This window comes from Telopea speciosissima, chromosome 4, assembly GCF_018873765.1.
Source record: "Telopea speciosissima isolate NSW1024214 ecotype Mountain lineage chromosome 4, Tspe_v1, whole genome shotgun sequence".
Lineage (NCBI taxonomy): Eukaryota > Viridiplantae > Streptophyta > Magnoliopsida > Proteales > Proteaceae > Telopea > Telopea speciosissima.
In genome coordinates, this window is record NC_057919.1 from 19,461,213 (window position 1) to 19,479,405 (window position 18,193).

Genomic DNA, 18,193 nt, shown 5'->3' on the forward strand with positions numbered 1-18,193 from the left:
GGTTGCTTGTTTGGTTTCCATTGTTCGTTTGTTTTCTTCTTTGATTCACATAGGTGGGAAAGTTATTCTGCATCTCTTCCCAACAATTTGATCAGGGTAAAAGACAATGCCCTCATGGGTGGCTGTCAAATGACCATCCATCATACTCGTACAATTAACACAACTCTCTTATAACATACATACACAACAGAAGTCTTAAAGAGTAAACACAATCCTAATTTTTTGATAGACCAGCTATGACGACCCCAAACCCCGGCCAGGGTAAAAGGCACTGTCCTCATGGGCTGCGGTCAAATGATCATGCATCCATCATACATGTACAATTAGCACAACTCTCTTATAACATACATACACAACAGAAGTCTTAATTAAAGATTAAACACAAGAGAGTTTCATTGAATGTATAAAGTCCAAAAGTAAGACTAGTGGCAAAATATCTACATTTTGTATTCAAAAGTTATTACATTTTTGTTCCTTCTTAACATCCTATTCATCAGTGTATACAAAAAGTATAAGTGAACAGTTCTATTTGGTCTCTCAAGTCCTATTCTTAAGGTTCGAGCACCCTAGGCACTCGCAACCCCCAATGTCTAGAGTTGTACATACATACTCTCCAACCTCGTCATCTGTAAAATCAACATATAAATGGGATAAGCTACAAGCCTAGTGAGATGAATCATGCTAAATACAAAATCATACTTATAGAGTTACAATATATCTTAACAATTATAAGCATCATTTCTGGAAGCAAAGCTAAGTACGGTTATCTTAGTGTCCTGCCACTGCGCACAATAATCTGAGGTCCTGTCAGTCATCCAAAATCGTCTATTCTACTCTTTATATATGTGATTGATGATTCCCCTTCATACATGATCGATTCTATTGTTCCAGTCACCGAAATACTGGGGAGGACTATGCACTAGTAAATCACATGTTAAGTAATACGTATTATATCTTCCCTGTTACAGAGAGTGTAATTTCCCAACAGATGCTCTTGCGAATCGAGCAGCCCGCCTTAAAATTTCAGAGAAGTGGAATGACTCTCCAAATTTCATAGCCCATGCAACTTCTTGGGAAGCTCTAGGAAGACCATATTATCGCTTCTTCTGATCTGTTGTGAGGGTTTCATACCCGAACTTTTTTGTTTGTAATTGGCTGAAGATGCTTTTGAGTTTGAGCATCTGATTTTATTCTCTTTTTGTAACTTTCTTTATACCATCAATATATACTTGCTGATCTTCTAGCAAAAAAATATTATATCTTCCCTCATCTAGTACCTATTCCCCTATTGGAAAGGGATGGTAGTCACAAAGGGATCTAATGTCTTAATTACTTTCATTCTTTTTCCTTTTCTTTTCATTTTTCATAGCTTTCTCATTTCCATTCATTTTTCATATTGTGGATCCATACTTGTACCTAGATCCATTGAAGATTGCGAAGCCGCTCCTCAGAATGGACAATGTACGTATCCCATGACATGTTATGGGACCAATTGGTCTCGTTGTCCATTACTGCCCAATGATAAGCCCCATCGTCAACTTGTCCAAGATATCCCAATCTAGGAATCCATGGACAGGTTTGCTCTGATACCAAATTGGTGAATTGATGTGGAACTCGAGTAAAAAACCCTATTGGGTTCGCTAAGGGCCCACCCAAATATCAAATACCAAGCCACAAGGGGAGTGGTAGGGCTATAATTAAACGAACAGGGGAGGGTCACTTGATAGACTAAGGCAAGGACATTAGGGGAATTAATTAGTATTTATTATATATGGTTAAACTTGGAAGTGAATCAAAAGGAAGGGTAGGGAGTAATAAAGGAAAGAAGGAGGGATAAAATGGAAAGTGAGAGGCTAAAGATAAAAGAAGTGAAATCGTAATTCATGAGGGGGAGAATTATCATCTCCTACCTCAACGGCTCTACCTCTAGTGCAAACCAGAGGCAAAAAAAAGTGATTCTACGAAGGAGAGAACTCCTTCAAATACTCTCGGTTAGACCTGAAATTTTTGGACAAGGTTGGTATTCCTCGACCCTATGAACCCCAAACAACCAACCTTCGAGTAGGGAAGCTGGAGATTGAAAATAAAATGCAGCAATCAAACCTGACAGAAGTTTTAGGTCAGATATGATCTTCAAAATAAAACTCACAGCACACACAAGCTTTCGATTCAGACTTGGCAATTTGAATCGCCCCCAAGAGAGGAACTTTGTTGCAAAATCTCAAGTAGAAAAGAGAATAGGAAAGGGAGATCGATCCCAATCTTGTGGAGCTATTACCACTGCTGAAACAGGTGATGGGGACTGAGTTTAAGATACTCAAGTAAGAAGGAACAAGAAGAAGAGAAAGGAAAGAGGAAGGAGAAGAGAAGCTCTCACTGAGAAGGGAAGAGTGGGAAGAGAGAGGGGGGTACAGAGCACCACCAATGATAAGTCCCATATGGTTCGACCAGGTTTCGACCGAAACCATGGTTTCGATCGAAACCTGGTCGATTTTATGGATTTTTAAAAATACCTTCCAATCTCGTCTCGGAACTGGTCAAAACCGAGACAACTCAGTGGTTTCGATCGAGTTTTGATTCCATGGTCTTAATTAAAGAGTAAACACAAGAGAGTTTCAATGAATGTATAAAGTCAAAAAGTAAGACTAGTGGCAAAATATCTACATTTTGTATTAAAAAATTATTACATTTTTGTTCATTCTTAACATCATATACATCAGTATATACAAAAAGTATAAGTGAACAGTTCTGTTAGGTCTTTGAAGTCCTATTCTTAAGGTTCAAGCACCCTGGGCACTCGCAACCCCCAATGTTGGAGTTGTACATACATACTCTCCAGCCTCGTCATTTGTAATATCAACATATAAATGGGATGAGCTAAAAGCCTAGTGAGATGAATCATGCTTAATCTAGTAACCGGAGCACTGGGGAGGAATGATGTGACTATGATTGATGATTCTCCTAGATACATGACTTGTGTGTGTGTGTAGTAATTACTTTCATTCTTTTTTCTTTTTCTTTCCATTCTTCATAACTTTCTCATTTCCATTCATTATATCATAGTGTGCATCCCATGGCATTTATAAAGCAATTCATACCATAACTACAATACCAACATATATTCATACCATAAGTTGAGATGTCTACATAAATTTCACACCATTAACTTAAAATGTCAATATTCATGACATATCATAATCTATAATATGGACATACATTTGATACTTGACAGTTCAACAATACATATACATGTTTGCATCATTAAGCATCCACATTCAATCATTACTGTAATGACCTAGACTTCCTATGGACCTCATGACTTTAAAACGCGTCATACCAAGTAGAGGAGGCTACTTTTTATCAATAACTCAGGATCTCCCTCCCTAGCCAATGTGAGACTAAGTTTGCACCCCCTCACCGCTCTCGCAAACCTAGGTACTAAGTCGTCTCTTGGTGGGGACACCTCAACAATCTCCTAGGTGGGCTGGTACTATGCCATTTTCTTAGGGCATTACATTCCCCTCCTTACGAGCACAACGTCTCCATTATGGCCCCACCACCAGTGTTAGGAGTTTGCTCTAATACCACTGTAACGACCTAGCCCTTCTCTTGATTGGCATGATATTTTCGCAATTCTGCACAGGTAATGCTTGAAATTTTTGTTATGTTAATTTAATTTTTTTTTTCATCCATTCTAGATGCTATTCCATAGTAATTTTTTTTATCTCACTCAATCACATAATAAAAGAAACTTCTACTTTTTAAGAATGAAGTTAAGATACACAATCACTTATTTTCTAATTTTGGATTTTCCCCCCCTTTTAAGATCCATACTTGTACCTAGATACTGATTTAAATTTAGGTATTGCTGCCATTTGAGACGCTAGAAGCTTAGATATGTGGAGAATGTGTTCATTCTACTCCTAATAGATATAAGAGTCTACTCCTTTCAAATTAATTTGTGCATGAATATATAATCTAAAAAACAAAAAACCTTAACAGCAACAAAAGTGAAGATAAAGGATCATTATGTATCTTTACTAATTAGTATGGAGGTCTATCTGTTCTTGATAGACATCTATTGAATTAAATTGAAAATGTCCACATCTTTAATTTCTTTATTTTGTGGTTACTAACACCTCCTTTTTCTCGAATCCAAGGGGGACTTGTCAGCGGAGAACGGGTGCGTAACGCGTGAGAATCTATCTATCGATCAGTTCGATGTTACTAAAAACCGCTGTTTAATGAGCCTGTTTGCTTCCTGAATCTGTGAACATGCCAGAACTGAACTAGCTTTTAATTGTGAAAAGAAGAAATGGCAAGTACTCTATCATGTAACAGACATTCTAAGAAAACAAAGGGAAAGAGGGGTTAACAGAGCAATACAAACTTTAATTTATTTAGAAAAATCAATTTAACCCTTTTTTTTTTTTTTATAACAAATTAATTTTCCTAAAAACATGCACTTTTTTCTCCCTATGTGGAGTATAGCAATTCCATGCTCACTTCTTTAAACACACACACATACACACATGTGGCTGATCCATAAATATGTTGTATTATAAAACCCTAAAATTTCATCCTTGAGGTCTTATAGCTAATCTTTATAGAGGAACATAGCAATCCAAACGCGGGATCGGAGCCTTGTGCACTGGGTACGACCTTTATAGCAATCCAGAGCAAGTAACAACTTCACAGAGAGAATACAAACAACACACCATCACATTGATAACAAATGAAATCCTAACCATCCTAAAAAATGATAAACGCCCTCTCTTTCTCTCCCTCCTCACTATATTTACAGTAGAACTTTCACAACTAATTCTCCCCAAACCCAATTTTTTTTTCTTTTCTCATTTCATTAAGATGAGAGCCAAAACATCATCTCTCCGACCGCGATCTTGTATATTTCCTCCACTGGTAATGTCTCTGAGAATTGATCAGCACCTCCATTTGCCTAAACAATAATTAAAAAAACAAAAAAAAAATCCACGTTAAAATTGATAACCTAAAACAGTGAAAGGTTATTATCAGAATGCATGTATATATATACTTACATAATGGGCATGGATCATGTACATGCTTTGGTAGTTATCTGAGGAGATATTAGCAGTTACTACCTCCAATTTAAACTTCTCAAGGACATAAAAGATGGCAGTCAAGAGACCAGGCTTCTTTGGTGCACACACACAGATCTGTGCATCGGTACCACAAACACTCAACACCACATTTGGTGAAGACCAAGTTTGGAAACAAATGGGGAATTGAGGAACCCCAAATGTTGATGAGAAGGGTGAGTTACTGGTGGCCGTGATGGCTTGGTTCTTTGATGAGCTTGAACATCCCAGCTGATCAGCCAAGAATGACTCTCTTGATTCTAGGGCTAGAGCTGATGATGATGATGATGATGTATTGAAATCAATGATGGGTGGACCTCGAAGCATTTCCAGTTTTCGTTTCTGAAGCTTCTGTAGATTATTTTCAAGAGTTTTGATGTAACTCACAGCTTCATCTACAATTGTGGACTTGTCAGCCTATTAATTTTATGTATTCAAACGGAAGAAGAGACAATAAACGGAAGTCAGTCAGAGAAGATGTATTTAATAGCTTACCCAGATACAAAAATGGAAAATACTAATTTATTTAATTAATTAGAGACACAGAGAGAGAGAGAGAGAGAGAGAGAGAGAGAGAGAGAGAGAGAGAGAGAGGGAAAATATTACCTTAGCAGGAAGATTAGGAAGTAACGCATGAAGGTTAGAGAACATGTTTCTCATCTTCTTTCTTCTTTCTCTCTCCGTCCATATATGAATTTCGTGATCATCATGATGATGATGATCAGGATCACCAACTCCTTCATCTTTGCATTGTTTACTGTCTCGACTACTTCTTCCATTTTTGGGAACACCATTTCGACTTCTTTTCTTAGCCACCGTCGAAGGCGGGGCCGCCACTGATGCTATTGGGGTCTTTGAGGTCGAATCAGGTTGTTTCTTGTCAGGTTTTTCATCAGTGGCACCAGAGTTATCAGGATTAGAGAAAGCCAATGACTGCTTTGGCCACACAAAGTTTCCACCATCGCCTCCCTCTTCGGACATGGTTATGGTAACTAAATTGGCTATAGAGCTATAGAGAGAGAGAGAGAGAGCCAATTCAAAAATTGAAGTACAAGGAAGAGTTAATTGGGTTGGGAGAGGAAGGGGAGGAGGCCTTTTTAAAGGTGGCGATATCTAGGTGAGAGAGAGAGAGAGAGAGAGAGAGGGAGAGAGGGAAAGAGAGGCCAAAATTACAATCATAAGACAATGGCCGTTATTTGGCGTTGAAACGAATGGATAGCTACGCTAGAGCTTGTAAATTTCGCTGCGCGGGTCTCCAATTCTCTGCACGGAAGAACCCTCTTCCTTATTTGACACTCTTTTGCTCTATTACTACTAATTTGCCACTACTAAGGTAGTAAGTAAAGGGGGTGGGGCGAGGGGGGCAATATGGTAAATTTTGGTCAAGTACAGGGTTAAGCCAAACGGGCATGTGGTGAAGTTGCAACGAAAGAAACGTAAACGTTCCCCATTGTTCGTATCTTGGAAATTGGATCGGGATCGGTCTTGGTTGATATCGATCTAGATCGCCCTAAATCGATCGGATTTATCCCTGCTTTTTAACAAAAAATGGTTTTAGTACTCTTTTACCCTTTGATTGTAACAATATAACGGTATTAGACTGGTCAAGATTCAGCATCAGTCTCGGCCGATATCAACACAAACCATGATAAGCCCTCATCGGTTTTTTTTTTAATTTTTTAATCAAAGTTCTAGCATAGTAATTCAAGTGGAAGATCAAGGGTATTTTTGGTAAAGAAAGATCACCGTCATATGGATCATGGACGAGCCTTCTCTATTCCCATGGACGGATGAATATGTGAAGCTTTTTGAGGTGTTGCACAATGCCAAGTGAGAGAGAGAGACACTAACACACCCCCATGCAACCAAGTACTTGGGTTTGGCGGAGTAAAAGCGTGTTAGCTGATCTACAACCAAAGAAGCAAGGATGCTCTACGATCAATTCACAGATCTATTATTAACACGCATTAGCATGCTTTGATGCAGGAATGCATTCTCTTGCTAGGTGGAGAGAATCCGCCGTGATTTTGGTTCATGGCTATGATTATCTCTATAAAGAAGAAAAGAAGCCTTTTTTTTTTTTTTTTTCTTTTTTTTTTCATGGTTAAATAAAATTATTAAAAAAAAAAGTGGGGATTTATCTTGACACGTATGTTAAAGGGGTTATTAAAGGCTATAGAATAGGGCAGACGTGGCCCAGGTGGGACCTGACGTTTTAGTAATGATGAGCTTATTAAAGAGAAAAGACGCGGTTTCGCCTGCATTCTGCAACGTGGCCGACCCCCATTGCCACAGGCACCTAATCTCAGTCCAGTCCAAACCAAAACAACCCAACCGACCCCACCTACCGACCCCACTTATCTTTTCTCTGTTCATCATTACCATGCAAAGCTTTCTTATGACATAACAGCTATGTTCAGTTAACTAAAACAAATCCATTCCCCCCTTTCCCCTCTAAAAATAACTCTATATTAAATAATAATAAAGGGTGAAAAAATGCTATCTAGTCATTGCTGCGCGCGTGTGATTCATGTGTAAGACACAAGATCACACGAAATGACTATCGTATCCCATAAAAAGATGGAAATCCTTAAGGGAGTGATCGTCATTTTGCATAGTCTTGTGTCTAGTTATAAGGGCCGCACGCAGCCAGGTAGTATTCTATTTCTCAAAAAATAAAATATGGAAGAGAGTTCGTTGCATAGCAGTGTGGCCCTTATATCAATGCAAGAGCCAATCATATTATATAGGAGCATCAATTGGAACAAAAATTTGTATTCTTTGAGGTGGGGCAGTCATTTTGCCTCCCTTTGTGTTTAAGTGCAAATCACACACTCCCAAGTAGGGTTATTTTTCCCCTTAAAATGTTATTGGGGAGGGTTGTCATGCCACCTACTTGGGAAGAAATCCCGAAGCAGATGAGGCAAGGGCAATTCTTTCCAATCTTGGATAGGGATTGTTGCGTCGAAATCCTGTGGAGCGAGTTCTTCTGCAAGACGAGAGATTAGCAAAGGCTGGCGTGGCCGGTGATCTCACTTCGATGCTTAAATTAGATCTCTCCGCAAATAGTCAATTCAATGAGTGTTTTGATAGGTTAGACGTGTACTACCTCCCGTATTTAAGGTGGTTGAGAGTTTGTGTTATGCTTGAATTGGAAAGCTGGAATTCCGGAGTGGAGTGAGACCATTGGAGAGTGTAATTTGGAGATAACGTTTATCCGTTGCTTCCCACGCGCCTAATTAGGCGTGATGTGGGCGAAAGTCTCGGAACCTGTTGGTTCATGATAGACTCATGGTGCCTTACATAAGCCACAGGGGTTATTCTCTTCTTTCTTAGTGTTATTCCAAGATGACGAGTTACGCGCCCCCAGTGCAAGGCGGGGTGCGTGTTCACGATTCGATGAGCTCAAGGCCCTGACCTGGCTTGACGACCTCCATAGCTCGTTCTTATAGAGCCCGTTTCCATATCCCAACAGGGATGATGGAGGAAAAGAAAGCGAAAAATCAACTCCTCTCCAAAATTATGAAAAGAAAACAAAAATAAATATTTGGATGTATTGATACTCCAAGGATGGAAAAAACAAATCTCAAGAGTAGCAATATCCTAGCATAGCATTACATGTTTAACTAATCATCAACATGGCCTACTAAATTCATGTTTATATAGATTGTCTACTTTAAATTAAATTGATTACACGACATGAAGTGGTTACTTAAAGAAATAAGTATTTTTAATTTTTTCCCATTTTGGTGAAAATAGCCATTTTTTATGATAAATCTTATAAATAAAACTCTACTTTGTTTAAATCATAGTTGGAAAACCAAGTTTTTTGATTCAAACTCATCTTTTAGAAAAATCTGATGACTCAGCCTTGTCAAAATTGGTCAAGGTGAGTTATGGTTTTTTTTTTTTTTTAAATGCAATAAATATTATTAAAAATTTTAAAAATATAGGAAACCCAAAAAGTCGAGTTGAGGGTTTTTTATTGTTTTATAATGCAAATTTATTATTTTATTCAACTCAGTTTCTAAGTAAACCAACTTTATGGCTTTTTTTAAAAGCGACTAAACTCGTCGAGTTTGTCATGACTCGGGTAAAAATGCGGAGTTTTATTTGACTCGGACGCTTTATGACCCAGTCTCGTCATTTTTTACCATAGCCTAATCTACATGACTCTTGATCAGATTTTCCAAAATTTTGACTTGACTCGGGCAACTCACCCTAGTCAAAACCCAGTTTTCCAACTACACTTTAAACCCACTTATTACTTCTTCTTTTATTTGCCTATTTTATCCTCTAGGTTTCATTTATTGTCACTTCGTGTTGTTTTATGTTTTTGTTATGCTACCTGACTATTTACCCCCCCAAAAAAAAAAAAATGCTACCTGACTACAAATTATTCATGAAATGTAAGTAGGGTTTTTTAAATATGTCGTTCTCGAATGAAGACATTCTTTGAACTCGTGTCAGCATAATAAGAAATTGACAGAACATTATCCACAACCAACCCTAGATCCTACAATCCCATGTGTTGGAAGCTTACGTTCCTTAGGGTTTAGGATATATTTAACAATGACCTCAACCTCGCGGTGAGGCAAAAAACTTTTTAGGTGAATTATTAATAAATTCAACTGTTGGACTGTATAGGCAACCAAGAGGGGGATTGAATTGGGAAGTGCGGAATAAAAACACAATTAAAAATTTCTTCCAACCTTCAATGGTTTGCTATTTCAAATCTCTAAACAAATGTTAATAAAATACAATAAAATGAACAATGAAGATGAGAGACAAGGAAACACAGTACACACAAGATTTATAGTGGTTCGACATGGTCTCACCACCGTCCTACATCTACTCCCAGAACCCTCAACAACTTGGAATTAACATGCTCTGTTTAAAGCAAGGAGTGATACCTTTACACTAAGATCACCACCGCCCCCACCTTAAGCGGCACCTATACACTCCCTTGCAAAATATGAAAAACATGAGCACAATATTACCTATTAAATAGGCTGAAGTCCAAGTGTTAGCACATACGTTTTTTTTTTTTAATGAAAATATAATCACACGAACCACACACCAATCCGAAAATTGTAATCACTTTTAGGACCGTGTTAGCACGTACATATGTTGACCCTATGCTCAGATACTCAAAGTTCAATGGCTGATTGAATATGCAAGTAAAAGCTCACAACCTTCTTTGCTCTTAGCAAATAAGATGTGCAAGTTTAAGCACGATTGCAGTTGGATTTGTAACGGTTATAGACTTATAGTCTTGCAGAGTTTCCACGTATTAGGCCCAAAGTTTCCTGTAGAATACATGACATCACTATTTATAGAGCTCTTTTCAACAATAAAAAAACTAGCCGTTATGGAATCTAAAGGGTCTATTTTTTGAATTCCGATCAATCACCAACACAGAGCCGATTGGTCGCGGTGATGTAGATTGAGAACACATCTCGAACATCCTCTGGATGATGCACCGGTCGACCATCCTTTGCATCCATCTACGGAGGGGTGCTCTCCGTAATCAACAGATTGTAATCTGGTTGTTCGCCCATGATCACACTGGTCGTCCGCCCAGTTAGCAACCGGTCGACCCCCAGGTGTAAAAATGACTTTTCAACTTTTTAAGCACATCACTTGGGCATAATTCCCAGTATGCTCTTATGCCATTCCAAGTGAACCAAAATAAAGTCCAATAGAGTTACCAAAGGTTTAAGTCAATGATCATGATAGATGTAGACAATTTGGGTCCAGTTGACTTAGTCAGTCTATACTAGAGCCACCTATCTTAGATTTTCCAGTTTAAGTACATAGGTGATTGAGCTTTAGCATGAGCATTTGGATCATTACATCCTAGAAAAATCTAGATATTACAGATGAATGACAAGACCTAGGATAAATCCAAGCAAGCTACAAATAAATCTTCCATTTCCAGCTTGAGTTGCTTGAATCCTCATGGATGGCTTGACTTGATCTTCTAGTTTGAGATCCACCAATCCATAACAAAGTCTCTTGAGCAGCTTTAGATATTCTGATATTATGCTTTGGCTCAAGGAAACACTTCTTCTATGCTTAGAACCTATATACTCATTAAAGCACTAGGAAGAGCATTATAGCTTTTTCATTACATAAATAGAATGTAATCATCAAAACAAAATATCCATTTAAATCAAAGATTATAAATATGGCATGGTTTGCCTCAACAATCTCCCTTTTTTTGTGATGATAAGGTATTATTTAAAAAATATCAATTATATTCCAAATAAACATGTGGCTCGATCTCCTATAATCAAAACATAAGTATCTATGCAAGGAAGAACAATTGTGTGCTATTATATATTAAAATATATATACCAATAAAACACATTTTCCCCCTTTGTTCTTGACAAAGATCAATAATATCATACACACATATGAGACATACAAAATAAATACTCCACCTGAGAATATGCATATCAAATGATTTAGCATCTCATTTAAGCACACAATTTCGACTTTCAATAGCTATATATATATATATAATACCTTTTAACCATAATTGTATTCACAAATATCGCTTCTTTTTCAAGCATCACTACATTATTCTTCTCTTCTCCTTTGTCATTGACAAAAATAAGGGATCAAGGGAGGATATACCATTGAATATCAGAATATACTCATAAACATTGTCTTACAATGATTGCAAATTAAAGAATATATCAATGATCCTATGGTTACTCAAAAGCTATAACTGGGTTTACATAGCAACTCAGAAGATATACTTAGGAATGGCAAATAAACACATAATACAAGCTTTTATCATAAATAAAATCATTCTTATTGTCGAACATGAACTTATATAGACATCACATTAATTCCAAGTCTCAAGATAAGATGTCTAATTAAGGCCGAAACTGAACTTACATAATAATCAACGATATAACCAATTAAACTTAAGATTACTAAGGCTGCAAGTGGACTTATATAGTGAGATACATCTCCCATAAGAAGAACCAAAACTTGATCTTACAAAGAAAGGAACAACCCCTATAAGAATTTATTTTTTGGTAAACTCCCCTATAAGATGAACCAATCTAAAGCCAAAATTGGATTTACAAAGAGAAGAGCATCCCCCATAAGATGAACTACTCTTAAGCCATAACATAGGCATCCAAATATATACCAATCAAGTTCAGTGACCATGAAAACTGGCGTTTTACCATGAAAATCATGGAAAATGGCTTTTCCATGCACAGAAAGACTGAGTCCAACCTCAAAGAACCAATACCCCCTCTGATTCAAGTTTAGACTTGAACCGGACCCAACCCCTGTGTCAACCTCAGCCAATTTTTAAGCTGACTAGGGCTGATGTCGGATGAGCTGAGGCTAGAATACTTTTTATGCTAGATTCTGGGAATTTCCAAATTTGTGGACTCTCCGAGTCCTGATATACATCAGCTATCTCATATTTGCCTTAAAACTCACCTAAGCACTTCTAGAGACCCTAGAAAACCTATTAGGGGTTGATATGAGTATTGAAATCCAACACAATCCTTGCCCAAGTTGCTTGATGGAGTTTGTATCCGGCCATCTCTAATAAAAAAAACCAGCCAATCTTCTTAGAGCCATGGAGTTCTCTAAAAGTTAGGATGAGGAATGCTTGCCTCGGATGTGGGTAACAACCTAGGCTATAAATAAGAGGCCACTCAATTTTTTTTAAGGATTTAGGCACCTTAGATAAAGTCTAAGAATTAGAAGAGAGTCCCAGAGAGAGAGAGAGAGAGTCCCTTACAACTATCTAGAATTGAGTTTCTTCAGACCTGAGTCACTACTCTAACCTTCTCACACCCTTCACAAAATTCAAAGGCAGACAAGTCTTATTTCTTTTGTCACTGACTTCATTCAATTACATCGACTATAAGGTTATATATCCTATGTTTTAATGATGGAATGTCATTGCTGCCCTCAACAGGGTAGCCACAATGTACCATGTTTCAAACAATGTTCCCTTAGTTTCTTTTAGATGTTTTTGTACCATTGTTTAGATCCATTTCTTACCTTTATACCATGAATTTTTGAGATTTTTCTAAAACCTTTTACTAATTTTCTTTAAAATTTCTCTGATTAGCCGATAGGTTTCATATTGCATGTTCTTCATTTCAGTCTCTCGTTTCACCGTTTGATTTGATTTTTGAACTTTTTTGTGAGATCTTATCGATGTTTACCGTGTTCTCATGGTTTCACCGTTTAATTCATGATGTATATTGGCTTAGATTTGTTTAGCATACCTATGGTTGAAGTCTGGTTTAATTAAGTGGACTAAGGTGCCTAACACCTTCCTCGGCCTACAATCTGACATGAACCAGACCTTTGATTGGATCAATTTGGAATAGAATCAATAATTTTTATTGTATGCTATTATATGTGAATCCTAGAGCCTAATCTAGGTGGCGGGCTCCTTATCAATTTTGAGACCCAAACCATGGTCATCCAATTCGATGTGAAACCTCTAACTCTCATAGTGGGAACTCCACTAGGTATTGTAGTGTCAAAATTCACTAAACCAAAATTTGGTATGTGTGGGCCTTTTTTTACAGTTATATATTACTATGTGAATTGTTTACTAGCTTGCATCATGCATTTATATGCACTATATCACACACTCATATCATGGGCAACTAGCAAGCCATGTGGCGTAGTCATGGGACCGAAGTACGGACTTGTGGCACCCACACCACATAGCCTCGTACATTCAGATATATTAAAGAGATGCATCCCCGTACCGCTTGATCACATGACTGTGCAAATAGGGTGAGAGGTATATAAGACGCTCCTTGCTAAGGGTGAACCCCATATCCTAAGCCAAATCATGTAAAGACATAGACAATAACATATTGGATAATACATTGCTAACTTTAACTGGTAAATTCTACCCCAAAAAAAAAAAAAAAAAACAATTATTGGTAAATGAACCATTCAGTAGGGTCTTGGCCCAATTCCATTTGTAACATTTAGTTCTATAAAAGAGGCCCAAGATGACAATAAATACCGAAGACAATTTGTCCTCGGATGTGGTCCAAATCTGTTCCAACATTGCAAATCTAAGGTTTCGTTTGGTTGCAGCGGCAATGGTGGTTTTTCGATGGAGCCTTGCGATTTGGTCTCCCCTCTCTCGATAATATGTGAATCTCAAGAAACGAAAAATCATGAATCTCAAGGAGGTGAAATCTCAAAATTCATATTTTTAGTATAAAATGATGAATCTTAAGAATTTGTGAATTTCAGGATGTAAATCCGTTTTTCCAACCAAACGGTTAAGAAAGTTGAGATTCATGCATCCACAGATGTAACACCCCCAGATTTACGAAACCAATCGCAATATAAAGTAATCTAATTCTAAATGGTCTGCCACAAATGGCTCCAAAACAAAGCCGAACCTGTAATTCTCAGGATACAAATAACCCGAATGCGGTCATAGTTGATGATGATGTAGTCATCATGGATCCTTGGAGAAAAAAGATGAAAAAAGACTTGAGCATATCCTGAGTGTTAAGGGCGTGGAAGAACAAATCATAGATTCTTAAAGATTATGTTTCTTCCTGGAAACTACCCTACCAAAAGAATTTAAATGGAAATCTGAGAAATTCAATAGAACCAGAGATCCAAGGGCTCATTTGAAAACCTATATATAGCAGTCAAAAGTTAAGGGCTTTGCCGACCAGCTAGGTCAAGCATTTCAGTTCACCCTAACTAGTCTAGCAATCTGTTGGCTCATGTCACTAGGTAGATACCTCCCAAACCCGTTTTCATCTTGTATTTATCTAGATTATCCCATGTTCTTAGGCTTAGCTTATCATCTGTAGACTTAAAATGAAAAACCTAACATAGGTGATTCATAGTGTAGACTAAGTCAAACTAGACTTAAATGGTTGACATTCATCATTAACCTTGACTTAACCCTTATGGTAACCTGAATGGACCTTATATTGGTTCACTTGGAATAGTATGAATCAACTGAAGAATACATCATAGTAATATGTTGTTCAAAAAAAAATCTAAGTAATATGATTTAAAAGTAAAAGAATACACGAATGAGTGTTTGCTTCTCTCCTCCTTCTGAGTGTTTACTCTCCTCTTACTGAGTGTTTGCTTTTATCTTTCTTGTAAGTAAATCACCATGACCATTGGAAGTTGTCCAGTCGAAGGCTCAAGCAAAGGCAAAGGCAAAGGTGAAGATGAAGATGAAGGCAAAGGCGACTTCATGGTAGGGGTGAATTTGAGAACAGCGTTGCAGTAGCCTAGAATAATCCGGGTAAGCCTCATGACAAGTACGTTGTGATCAAAGCATTGGTCACTGCATGGAATGCTCAAGGTGATGGGGAGGTTTCTCTAATGGAGGCCGCTCAATATTTGTTTCGTCGCTCTCCAAGATTTGTTTTTCAAACTATTTTTCTCATTCGTTGTCAATCTGAAGGTCGTGTTGAGCTCATTATTAGGTATGGAAGGTTGGATAAGTTTGCTATTTTGATGAAATTGAGTGCTATAGGAATCATGAAGACCCTTCATCGACATCCACACCTAGGCTAAATTGTTCTTTGACAGTAACATTTGCCGGAGAAGACAATACCACTAGAAATCTTAATTCTCATCAATTGATTTCAATCCTTCATCAAGTAGGTCTTCATTATCAAACGGTTACAACTGATCAATTGATTACAAACTTCATAGTTCATCAAGGTGGTTTTGATTATCATGCGGTTACAACTCATTAATTGATTTCAACCCTTTAATGCACATCAAGTAGGTCTGGATTATCAAGCGGTTACAATTTATCAATTGATTACAAACTTCAAAGCTCATCAAGTGGTTACAACTCATCAATTGATTTCAACCCTTAATGCACATCAAATGAATCTCTTTTCCTTCTTTTTTAATGAATGTAATTTTTCTTTTCTTCCAAGGGGAGCAAATTGTGTAGCTCATTCACTTGTCAAGAAAGTCCTGTCATTAATGCGTATAACGCTTTGGCCTAATTCCACTCATTCGCTTCATTATTTGTGTGTAAATGAAACTTTGGCTACTACACACTTTTACCATCAATAGATTTCAGTTTTACCCAAAATAAAAAAATAAAAAATACCATTGACAATACCGGCTGTCAATTGAGCGTCCGACTGGCTTTAAGTGGAGCGATATACCGGTAAGCATTGTAGCGGTCTACTGGTACATGATCTGCTGGTTACCAAGAGCACCTATGAGTAGACCGGTCTGGGCTGCAATAGGGTCTGGTTGGGCCAGGCTTTTTAAAATCCTAGCCCAACCCTGAGTTCCCTTAGCTGGGCCCAAGCCCGACCCGACCTTGACCCAAGGCCTAAAAAATCCAACTCTGACCCAACCTTAGGGTCGGGCCAGGCTGACCCTGATTGACCTTGATCATGGAGTGGGGAAGGGAGAGATGCATGGACTGGACTGAGTTGGGCTGGGTCAGGAAGAAAATTATAAATTTTACATAAAATAACACTATAATAAAATAATAAGTCTATATAAAAAAATATGTGTGACATTTAAAGTTCATAATATATTTAGTATATCAATATATTTTATAGTATAACTTAAAACAGGGTCGGGCTAGGCCGGGCCGAGCTCAACCCGAAGCCTCAACCTTGGCCCGACCCAACCCAACCCTGACTCAAGACTAGAAATTTTCAGCCTTGACCCGCCATCAGGGCCATGAATCTCAGCCCCTATTCGGGCCGACAGGGCCAAACTTGCACCCCCTACAAAGAAGTGTTCTTTGCAGTCTATAAGGCGACACATAGATTGTTCTTTACAGCGATTGACCAGAATTCAAAAAATAGATTTCATTAGAAAACATAATAGCTTTTTTCTTGGTTTTTTTTTTTTTTTTTTTTTTTTTTTTTTTGGTTTACTTTTGGAATTTGGTTTATAAATAGAGGAATAACTTGAGTTTCTGATTGTTGGGCAAAATTTTGTTGAAATTCTTGGGCTGAAATGTGAAAATTTCACCACATATGTGCTTGCAAACCAAATCAGTCATTGACCATGAACCACTTAGCAAAGGGGATCAATATATGAGCTATAACTTGCAAATCTGCATCTAAGAGATAACTTGTATTTACCAATTGGAACCCAATATGTTCTCAACTTTATTGTATCGTGTATGTATATTGCCATTTTTGTCACCACATATGTGGTTGCAAATCAAATCAGCCATTGACCATGAACCTCTTAGCAAAGGGGATCAATATATGTGCTATAACTTGCAAATCTGCATCTAAAAGAGATGACTTGTATTTACCAATTGGATCCCAATATGTTCTCAACTTTATTGTACCGTGTATGCATATTGCCATGTTTTTCATCTCGTATTTTTCAAATCTAAATGTTTTAAAATACATACCATCCATTTTCACTGTTTTTTGCCCTTTTTGAAATATTTGACTGCATCTTTTACCTTCTCGTTCACGTTCTAATCTAGGGGTGCAAGTTTGGCCCTGTCGGCCCGAACCCGTCTTGAGCCCGAACAGGGCTTGGGCTAAAAATTTCTGGCCCTGAGGGCGAATCAGGGCTGAAAATTTTTGGCCCTGAGTTAGGGTCGGATCAGGTTAGGGTTGAGGCCTCAAGTTAAGCTTGGCCCCCCAACCCGACCCTGATTTAATTTATACTATAAAATATATATTGATATAATTTATACATTATAAACTTTAAATTTCACCCACTTTTTTTATATAATATATTGTATATGAAGACAATAAGTGCTATAATATATTATATTATTATTTTATGTAAAATTGATAATGTTCTTCACAGTCCATTCCAGCCCATGCATTTCTTTCCTCCTCCCCATGATCAGGGCCAATCAGGGTCAGCCCGGCCCGACCCTAATGATTGGTCAGGGTTGGATTTTTCTAGCCCTGAATCAGGGTCGAGTCGGGCCTGAACCCAGCTAAGGGGACTTAGGGTTGGGCTAGGGTTCTATAACGCACAACCCAACCCGACCGTGTTGCAACCCTATTCTAATCTGTTTAAAACACATTCGTACCAAACATCATTTTATTATTGTTCCCATT

At 37.7% G+C, this 18,193-nt stretch overlaps 1 protein-coding gene across 1 annotated transcript; it reads right to left on the reverse strand.

The window, feature by feature from the left end:
* Positions 1 to 4,787: 4,787 nt before the first annotated feature.
* Positions 4,788 to 6,098, reverse strand: LOC122659050 (transcription factor bHLH95). The gene is made up of 3 exons (XM_043854208.1): positions 5,724 to 6,098; positions 5,058 to 5,534; positions 4,788 to 4,957 (listed from the first exon to the last, which is right to left on the reverse strand). The coding sequence occupies exons 1-3, from the start codon at positions 6,096 to 6,098 to the stop codon at positions 4,862 to 4,864; spliced, it is 948 nt and encodes a 315-aa protein (XP_043710143.1). The 3' UTR covers positions 4,788 to 4,861.
* Between the last annotated feature and the right edge of the window lie 12,095 nt (positions 6,099 to 18,193).

Excerpts from the sequence above, each read along its gene's own strand:
- LOC122659050 (XM_043854208.1), bottom strand. The coding sequence starts at position 6,098 with ATGTCCGAAGAGGGAGGCGATGGTGGAAACTTTGTGTGGCCAAAGCAG. Across the intron at positions 5,535-5,723 it reads TTCCTAATCTTCCTGCTAAG|GCTGACAAGTCCACAATTGT; the intron begins GTAATATTTTCC and ends TAAAATTAATAG. Across the intron at positions 4,958-5,057 it reads ACATGATCCATGCCCATTAT|GCAAATGGAGGTGCTGATCA; the intron begins GTAAGTATATAT and ends ATTATTGTTTAG.